The sequence below is a fragment of the Scomber scombrus genome, chromosome 22 (assembly GCF_963691925.1).
Source record: "Scomber scombrus chromosome 22, fScoSco1.1, whole genome shotgun sequence".
NCBI classification, from domain to species: domain Eukaryota; kingdom Metazoa; phylum Chordata; class Actinopteri; order Scombriformes; family Scombridae; genus Scomber; species Scomber scombrus.
The window spans coordinates 19,439,329-19,448,657 of record NC_084991.1 but is presented as its reverse complement, the minus strand read 5'-3'; the positions used below and the strand labels follow the sequence as shown (position 1 = coordinate 19,448,657).

Below are 9,329 nucleotides of genomic sequence, written 5' to 3'. Positions count from 1 at the left end.
ATGCAGATTGCAGCAGCTGCAGGGATGAACCGCTGGAGCCGGGGAAACACTGGGAATGTCAGAAAGCCGGAAAGAAGTGGGCCGCACCACCGAGGCAGGCTGATGATGATGCTGCTGTGGATTATCCTCTTCAGCTCGCCGTGCCTGATGGTTGAAGGCCAGATGAAGATCCCACCAGAAACGTGAGTACAGTTTCAATAGAAAACCCCTTAAGCAGACTTTTTACCACCAGGAGGAACCATGTCAGTCATGTATGTCAAAAATAAACATTGTTTTGTATTTGGTTGCATGAAACTTACAAAAGGCACAAATGCAGATCATGCAGGCTTTCTGAGAGACAAGTATATATATGTACATTTCATAAGCTACATACGTTTTTTAACCCATTAAGCTTCATTCAAATCTGCAAATATTTGATTGCTCATATATGTGCACAACTTTTATTCAAAGGATCATAACTTGACTGACTTGATTTATCCACTTTTCACAAAAAAGGTGTAAAAAAAACGGTGAAATTAATGTTAATTTGTAAAGAATAAACCTGCATTTACCTGAGTGTCCTCACTCACAATGTGCTGCCATTGATTAGTAAATATAGACTTTATGCTTTATTAAAAGACATTACATCATTACAACAGTTGTACCAGGTAATTTCCGTGCGACACCCTGGCAGGTCCACATGCAGCGTTACCCTTCTTGAAGCCACGCATTGGACGGATGAGTCAATGGTGTCCTTCATATTTTGGCTGGTGACTCCACACAGATACATATGGGCCATCTGGGCACCTGTGGGGTATAGCAACAGTAACCTGCCACACTATGCTACAGCCTTTCTTTGTGCCTGAGGCCTTATCAGTGTGTAATGATGTATAAATATTGCTCTTTCTGTGACAGTACAGGCTTGTTTTTTTATTTTTAAAATAACCCCTAGAGCTGAATACTACTAAGCAGGACTCATGTGGCTTGTAATTCTGCTATAAACCAGTGTTGATACTGATCAGACATTAATCACTCATCATTTTTTTCTCACAATTTTTTTGGGACATAACATAACTCATAACGCCAAATGTTTTTTTAGTCACACAACAGCTTTACTTTGTAAAATAAGCGGTCAGTTTTTCCTAAGCTGGACGTTCCTCTGGGTAATGAAATGCTGCGTTGGTTTTTTTCTCTAAAAACCAGACGAAGCTCTTTTCCCTGAACAGTTTTTAAACCTCCTGCTGACCAAAAAACCCTCACAAATCAATGCACTGCCATCAGTCCACAATAGGCTATTAATGCTATGTGTGTGTGTGTGTGTGTGTGTGTTCCGAATTGGTATAATGCAGATCTTTGGGTCAGTAGTTAAGTTTAAAGTTAGTTAAGGTAAGGGTAGCAAGTAGTGGTTATTGTTATGGTTAGGGTTACAGTTATGTCTGTAAATACCCCAAAAGGGACTTAACCCTCCTGTTGTCCTCGAGTCAAGGAAGGAAGGGAGGAAGAAGGAAAGAAAGGAGGGAGGAAGGAAGGAAGGGAAGAAAGAGGAAAGAAAGGAGGGAGGAAGAATGAAGGAAAGGAGGGAGGAAGGAAGGAAGAAAGGAAGGGAGGAAGGAAAGGAGGAAGAAGGAAGGAAGGGAGGAAGGAGGGAGGAAGGTAGGGGGGAGTAAAGAAAGACGGAAGGAAAGGAGGGAGGAAGGAAGGAAGGAAGGGAGGAGGAAGGAAGGACAGAAGGAAGGAAGAAAGGGGGATGGAGGGAGGAAAGAAGGAACGGAGGAAAGAGAGAGGAAGGAAAGAAAGAGAGAAGGAGGGAGGGAGGAAGGACAGACGGAAGGAAGGAAGGGAGGAAAGAAGGAACAGTCAAAACAGACGGGGTCAATTTGACCCGGGAGGACGACACGAAGGTTAAGTGACACTGTGTATGTGTGTATGTGTGTGTGTGTGAGAGAGAGAGACAGTGTGTGTTGGTGGAAGTGGTGTACAGGAGCAACGAAACTCAGATAAATACAAATAATTTAGCTTGTATACTTGCACACATGCAGGATTTATATTGTGTATGTGTGAGTCTCATCTTTTTACATCATCATAGGGACTTGGTGCTGTCAGGCAGGCTGGTGTGACTGATGGAGATTAAAGCTCCGATGTCAGCAGAGTTCAGCAGGCCAACGCAGGTCACTGATCCAAAAGTGCTTCACTGTGCCTGGGGAAGATTTAGCAGCGGGGCCCTAAAGGCTCTGCAGGTTAGCCGGGCCATGACTGGAGCATTTGAGGCCGAGGAGGTCACATTTTTTAGCCTCTGAGGAAACGCTTGTCTTCGGCCGTGAGGAAATCAGACTGAGAATGAGACATCATCTGCACTGATAAATTTTTTTTAACAGCAGCTTAGACAAAGAAACTTTTTCACCAATCACACCAGCCCATACACACACACACACACACACACAAAAAAGGAGCAGTTATTGCTACTTGGAAAATAGAAAACAAAATCATACTTTCCGGGTCAGTCACTGTGAGCAGCTGCTGCATTTTGTCTTTGTGTTTGGTTCTAACCAGCTTCGACTTGTCTACAGGGGCTTTAGCCTAAAGCAACATTTGTGCATTTTATCAACATTATATTTCACTACATGGAGTGCACATACAAATACTGGTTGCAATTTCATTTAAACTGCAAAAAAAGTCAATGCATTTTCCAAAGAAAGTATTTTTCTTGTCAAAAAAACCCCCAAAATAATTTTTTTTTAAAAGTAGAAAAATAAAAACATGCTGATTGAATGACACATTTCAAGTCATCAGTCAAGAGAGTCTTTAAAGCTATTAAAATTGATGCCAAGATGAATACAGGCCTCTCTGTCGCCATCTCTTGCACTTTCACATCATGAATGATTGTATTTTAGAATGAATCCACGTTTACATTTTGCAATGAACATATCAACAAGTCAACAAACTATCAGCCAGCATCCAGTACCGAGGCTTAGCAGGGTAGCCGTGACAACCCTGCCTGCTAACTAGCAAGCGAGCTGGTTGACTCCCCATAGGTTGAGCCATCTGTCACATCCGGCGTACTCTCTAACCCTCTATTGCCTTACCATGGCTGCTTTCACATGGAGGATTTGTAGAATTACTGCATGTTATTGAGTACGGAATAACCCTTTGACCCGGTGGACTGAAAGCTTTCACTGTCACCTTTACTGTAATCTGTTTTAATCTATCATCGGTGAGTGCAAGGTAACCTCTTAACATGATTGGCTTCATACTATCATGGTCAATTCAATACTCTTGTCTTATTAGCCCTTATTTTTGGACATTGGATGATCTATAAATAGACCTTTTCCTTTTTCTTAAATTAGCTTTGCAGCGATATCTCACAACAGGAATTTAGTTATTTTAATTTGTTACTTCTGGCAGTGAAATAAGTTAAAAAATGACGTTTTTCTACAATTTTCTGTTTATAAAAAATATTCTAAAGAGAAAAAAATGATGGGTTTTACAGTTTATTACAATGCATTTTATCTATTTTATGCGGGAGCACACATTATATTAATTCAGTGTGATGACACAGCTGTTCTACCAGTGTGTAATGAACAAATTATTTTCCAAAAATGTCAATACAATATTTTAATTGGCCCACTTTACCCACCACTTTGAAGAGTTTCTACCATTACAGAGAGTTTGTAAGTTGTAAATAATGGCTTTATTGATGGTCTATTATCATTGTTTATACTTTAAAGATCAATTACTTCCCATTCCTACTTATTGTTTGCCAGGTTGTGAAAAATCTCTTTGACAGATTTACCTATTATTTAACAGCTTCACAGGATCTGGGCCAAAATATATTTATTTAACTTATTAAACATTTATTAACAGATTACCAAAATGAACAATATTACCAAATATAAAGGATAAACACAAGCTAAAGAGAATTTTCACAACCTATAAAACCAAAATATTTGATTATTAATTGCTTGTAACCTATTTATAAAGCATTAACACACGATTTATTAACCCTTAAACCCCCTGTTGTCCTCGAGTCAAGGAAGGAAGGGAGGAAGAAGGAAGGAAGGGAAGAAGGAAGGAAGGATGGAAGGGAGGAAGAAGGAAGGAAGGGAGGAAGAAGGAAGGAAAGGAGGGAGGGAGGATGGAAAGGAGGAACAAGGAAGGAAAGAAGGAAGGAAGGGAGGAAGCAGGAAGGAAGGGAGGGAGGGAGGGAGGGAGGGAGGAAAGGAGGAACAAGGAAGGAAATGAGGAAGGAAGGGAGGAAGAAGGAAGGAAAGGAGGAAAGAAGGGAGGAAGAAAGAAGGAAAGGATGGAGGAAGGAAGGGTCCTCCCTTCCTTCCTCCATGAAGAAGGACGGAAGGAAGGAAAGGAAGGAAGGAAGGAATGAAGGAAGGACAAAGGAAAGAAAGAAGAAAGGGAGGGAGGAAACAAGGAAGGAGGGAGGGAGGGAGAAAGGAAAAGAGGAAGGGAGGAAGGAAGGAAAGAAGGAGGCAGGGAGGAAGGGAGGACAGAAGGAAGGGAGGAAAGAGAGATGAAGGAACGAAAGAGAGAAGGAGGGAGGTAAGAAGGAACAGTCAAAACAGACAGGGTCAATTTGACCCGGGAGGACGACACGAAGGTTAATGAATGTATTAGCTACAATTTATGTGTACACACTTAATACAGGGTGTCTTATTAGCCAATCAGAGCACTGTTTTAGTATCTGTCTCTGATCATGTTTCCTCTGTTTCCAGTGTGCAGCAGTGGGCTATATCCTTTAGCAAAGACATAGCTGCCCTGTCCGCCAGATACTCGGGAGCTAAACTGCTACAGAAGGTAAGAGAGAGAGAGGGATGCACACATTAACAAATACACACACACACACACACACAAATACACAAATACACACATGAGCCGTCAGACAGACAGACACAATAATCCTCACATATGCACCTAGCCAAAATAGCTGCACAAATAGATACATAACGAAAGTACACAACATTTTATTTTTTTCCAATGCATTTCTCTATTTTAGGTGTTTTGAGGTGAATTTAGACGCATCATATTGTCCTTTAAGTAATGTTGAAGCGGAGTGGATGATGGTAGTGGCAGGGATTAATACCCTTTGACTGATCATCACTCACTTATATGGCCATACTGGATTATGTACATGTATAGAGGAGGGGTTGTGATATCAAACTACACATCTCAGTCTCAACATTTTTTTTACCACCTATTTAAAGTTACTCTATATATTCGTCCGACCTCAAAATAATGTGTGAAGACAAAGAAACAACCTTCAACAGAGACACAAACGTTCTTTACTGTAAGAGAGAGACAGTTGGACATATATAACATATGACATCATCACATCAGACTGAGACAGGCGGGCTCTGTATTCATCTGTTCTCCCCCCCCTCCCCCCTCCTCCCCTTGTACTCCCATCAGCCAATGGGAGCATGACTGACTGGCATACATTTGCTGTACAACATCTGCACATGGCCCAGAGACCATTTTGATGACACACTTAATTCAAACAAATACACATATACACACACACACACACACACACACACACATTTACTTTTACTACAGTATATGTTGATTTCATGCTTCTACCACCATGCCATGCCAAATTACTGAAGCCTGTTATTCTGTGTTCATGACAGCTGAATTGAGTAAAAGATCTCTTCATTTTTGTGTGAACTTCCACATCAAGATGAGGTTATGCTTATGTGTATGTGGTCTTTTAGTAATTAGGGATGTGCAGTCTTTCTCTGCATGCCACCCTGTAGAATCCCTAGCAGGCCCATCCACCATCTGCCATGCACACACACACACACACACACACACACACACACACACACACACACACACACACACACACACACACACACACACACACACACACACACACACACACACACACACACACACACACACACAAACAATCTGTGTCTTCACAGAAACATGCACCTACACCCTCTACACCACACTGTACAGTATATGAATCTTTATTTTTTATGTTTTTTTTTTAACAACACAAAATGTCACCCAAACCAGCGCTAAATACAACCTACCTCCAAAACAACAGTACAGTATGCATTTGTTGTTGTTTGTGCGTGTATACTAGAATGGATTACTGTGTAGAAACCATAGACGTAACATCCGTGACGTCACCCATTGGTTTGTGGACTGCTGCTTGGAAGCAAATAGTATGGGATCTGAGCAGCGCCATCTTGAACATTTCAGGTGCATGCCGGGTAAAAAAAAACACGGATTCTACTTATATGGGCATCAGGAGGGGCAAGAGGCGCCCTCCTGAACCTGTGAACCAATCAACCTGTCAATCACGACGTAGCCACGCCCTAATGCATACCCTGCTTTATCGTCACATATAAAATCAGGGAGGCCACAATTTACTAAATGAACATCATAATGCATTGAAGAAGGCTTTAAACTAGCGATTGAGACCATAAACACATTTTGAAAACGTTTACTGAGGTTATAAATCAAGTGAGAAGTTGGTGAATTCTCCATTGACTTGTATAGAGACGGAAGTCCTTTTGACACCAAAACGGTCGCCCCCTGGTGGCCTTTTGATAGAATGCAGTTTTAAGTTACTTCCGCGTTGGCATCATTTCAGAGGACCAGAACTCCCCGCCTGGTAGAAACACATCAGCTGTAAAATATTAACTGCTTGGTTGGTGAGGAGCCCAGAAACGGTAGCATTATTAGCAAGATTCAGATGTTATCTAGACATGTTTTTATCCTAGTTGCAGACTTTATATTTGATCCGGTGGTGTTTAAAAAAGCACTAAGTACATAAGCTGTATCTTGGCAACAAGGAGCTTGGACTTTCATTGCAAAAGGGGTTTTTATGATTGTTTGCCTTAAGCTCTCACCCATCTCATCCATACTCTCATTTTATATCTGTTTGTCTTTCGCATGTTTAATTAAGTCTGGCCTTTTCTCCGTTGTAAATAAAAATCTTAATATGGGAAAGTGATGTGGTGGTTTTCCATTAACTAACTAACTAATGATTTACTGCACAAATGAGAGGTTACTATATTAATGAAGGTAACAAAACAGACATTTACTGGAAATTTGTCATCTGTCACAATTGATGCTTTTATCATCAGTGCAGGAAATGAACTTTAACCACCCACTATCAGCAAAAACAATATACATATATATAATTAAGGTACACAGAGGGGTTAAGTAATCACTGAGTCCAACCTCATCATTTCAAAACGAATTGAGTTTCTCTTTATAACAAATCTTTTATTCATTTTAAAGACAAACTGTATTACATGCATGATGGGGTTTTGTTGATGGAGAAACCAAAGAAAAGAAAAAAAGAAGAAAACCAGTATATTCCAGTGTAACTCAATCTAATGGATTTGCATATATTTAAAAGTAGCCTAAGCCTTTTTTTTTTTGTCCGTCATTTAGACACTGACCCTTGGTAGTAACCACGATAGCTCTTAACAGCCATGGATACTACTGTAAAAACACAAATAATTTAATATGAAAATCAGGCTGTTTTAAGGCCACAAAAGCATCACAAACACGGATTGATCATAATCATGCATAATAATCATAATCTTGCTCTAAAGGCTACTTTAAAAATAATCAGTACTTACCTAAAAAATAATAATAATTTAAAAAAAAAACTGCATCTGTTTTAAAGAAATACAAGGATGTTGAGAGTGTGGTGAAGATGGAGGAGGTGGATGGAGAGGAGCTGGTGAAAACCTTTGCTGAGGAGATGGAGGAGATGCTCGGGAGGAAGATGAAATCCGTCAAGGTAATAAAACTTTCTGTATTTATTTATAGCAACCAATTTGACATGCAAACATGATTAAAAGTAATTTATTACTGATTTTTATCACATTATTAGGTTTAGATTGTGTAATGTTGGACTTTTTCATCAATCGTCTTTCCCCATATGGGAAATTAAACATGGGCAGAGTACTCCCATGACCTGTTTCTATTTTATCACAGAGGTTAGCAGAAGCAGCAGAGGACGCTGATCTTTACCACGAATACAATGCAACACTGGAGGTAAGTGAAAATATGCCTCAGTATAAGAACATCCATCTCTTTGAGGAGTTTGTTACTTTTGAGCTTTTTTTCAGTTCTCCTTAAATTTTGCAATATATGCATACATTAACCCTCCTGTTGTCCTCGAGTCAAGGAAGGAAGGAAGGGAGGAAGAAGGAAGGAAAGGAGGGAGGAAGAAGGAAGGAAAGGAGGGAGGAAGGAAGGGAGGAAGAAGGAAGGAAAGAAGGGAAGAAGAAGGAAGGAAAGGAGGGAGGGAGGAAGAAGGAAGGAGAGAAGTAAGGAAAAGAAGGAAGAAGAAGGAAGGAAATGAGGGAGGGAGGAAGGAAGTAGGGGAGGAAGGAAAGGAAGGAGGAAGGAATGAAGGAAGGAAGGAAAGGAGGGAGGAAGGGAGGGAAGGAAAGAAGGAAGGGAGGAAGGACAGAGGAAAGAAGGAAGGGAGGAAGGTAGGGGGATGGAAATAAAGAGGGATGGAGGAAGGGAGGAAGGAAAGGAAGAAAGGGAGGAAAGAGAGAGTAAGGAAAGAAAGAGAGAAGGAGGGAGGAAGGAAAGAAGGAACAGTCAAAACAGACTGGGTCAATTTGACCCGGGAGGACGACAGGAGGGTTAAGAGTATTGCTGATTTACACCCAAAATACACAGTTTTCTCTAATGCTGCCCTTTCTTTAGTGGCATTTAGTGGTGTAGACAGTTCTGTACTCTAGTATTTCATCTTCATATCATCTATTAAATCATCATCCTGTGCTTTTTTTTAAATCTAGTTTGACTACTATAACTCCCTGCTGATCAACATGGTGGATGAGGATGGGAATTCATTGCCGCTGGGAGGAGATTTCGCTCTGGAGAAAAACGAACACTTCAATAAACTGCCAGTCAACACACAACTGAGTAACATACAAGTCCCGACTAATGTCTACAACAAAGGTACAGAGGCATGAACACACACACACAGAAATACACATAAAGCTTGCTTTCACTTGCACATACTGTAAAATTTTAAAATTGTATTGTTTCCGTCCCTCTCTGTAGATACAGATATTCTGAATGGAGCTTATATGTCTGAAGCTCTGAATGACGTGTTCATCGATAACTTCAAGAAAGATCCGACTCTCACCTGGCAGTACTTTGGCAGCTCTACAGGCTTCTTCAGGCTGTACCCAGGTACAAACACACACTCACTCACTCTTTATGCACAGAAAACCTCCCAAGATTTCCTTATCATCAGTTGTACTTTTTCCTGTGCTGACACAATGCTGAGACAACGTGGACTGGACTGTGAAAACATGAATAAACATTTAGCTACGCCAGCCCAACAG

General features: G+C 40.7%; 1 protein-coding gene across 1 annotated transcript in view; it reads left to right on the top strand.

Annotated features, from left to right (window-relative positions):
• cacna2d4a (calcium channel, voltage-dependent, alpha 2/delta subunit 4a) overlaps nucleotides 1-9,329 on the top strand; it is an 88,498-nt gene continuing 79,169 nt past the window's right edge. The window contains exons 1-7 of the mRNA XM_062443561.1: nucleotides 1-182; nucleotides 4,704-4,785; nucleotides 7,643-7,759; nucleotides 7,957-8,016; nucleotides 8,775-8,937; nucleotides 9,043-9,174; nucleotides 9,272-9,288. Of these exons, the coding sequence (XP_062299545.1) occupies nucleotides 1-182; nucleotides 4,704-4,785; nucleotides 7,643-7,759; nucleotides 7,957-8,016; nucleotides 8,775-8,937; nucleotides 9,043-9,174; nucleotides 9,272-9,288 (753 nt within the window). The remainder of the gene's footprint in view (nucleotides 183-4,703; nucleotides 4,786-7,642; nucleotides 7,760-7,956; nucleotides 8,017-8,774; nucleotides 8,938-9,042; nucleotides 9,175-9,271; nucleotides 9,289-9,329) is intronic.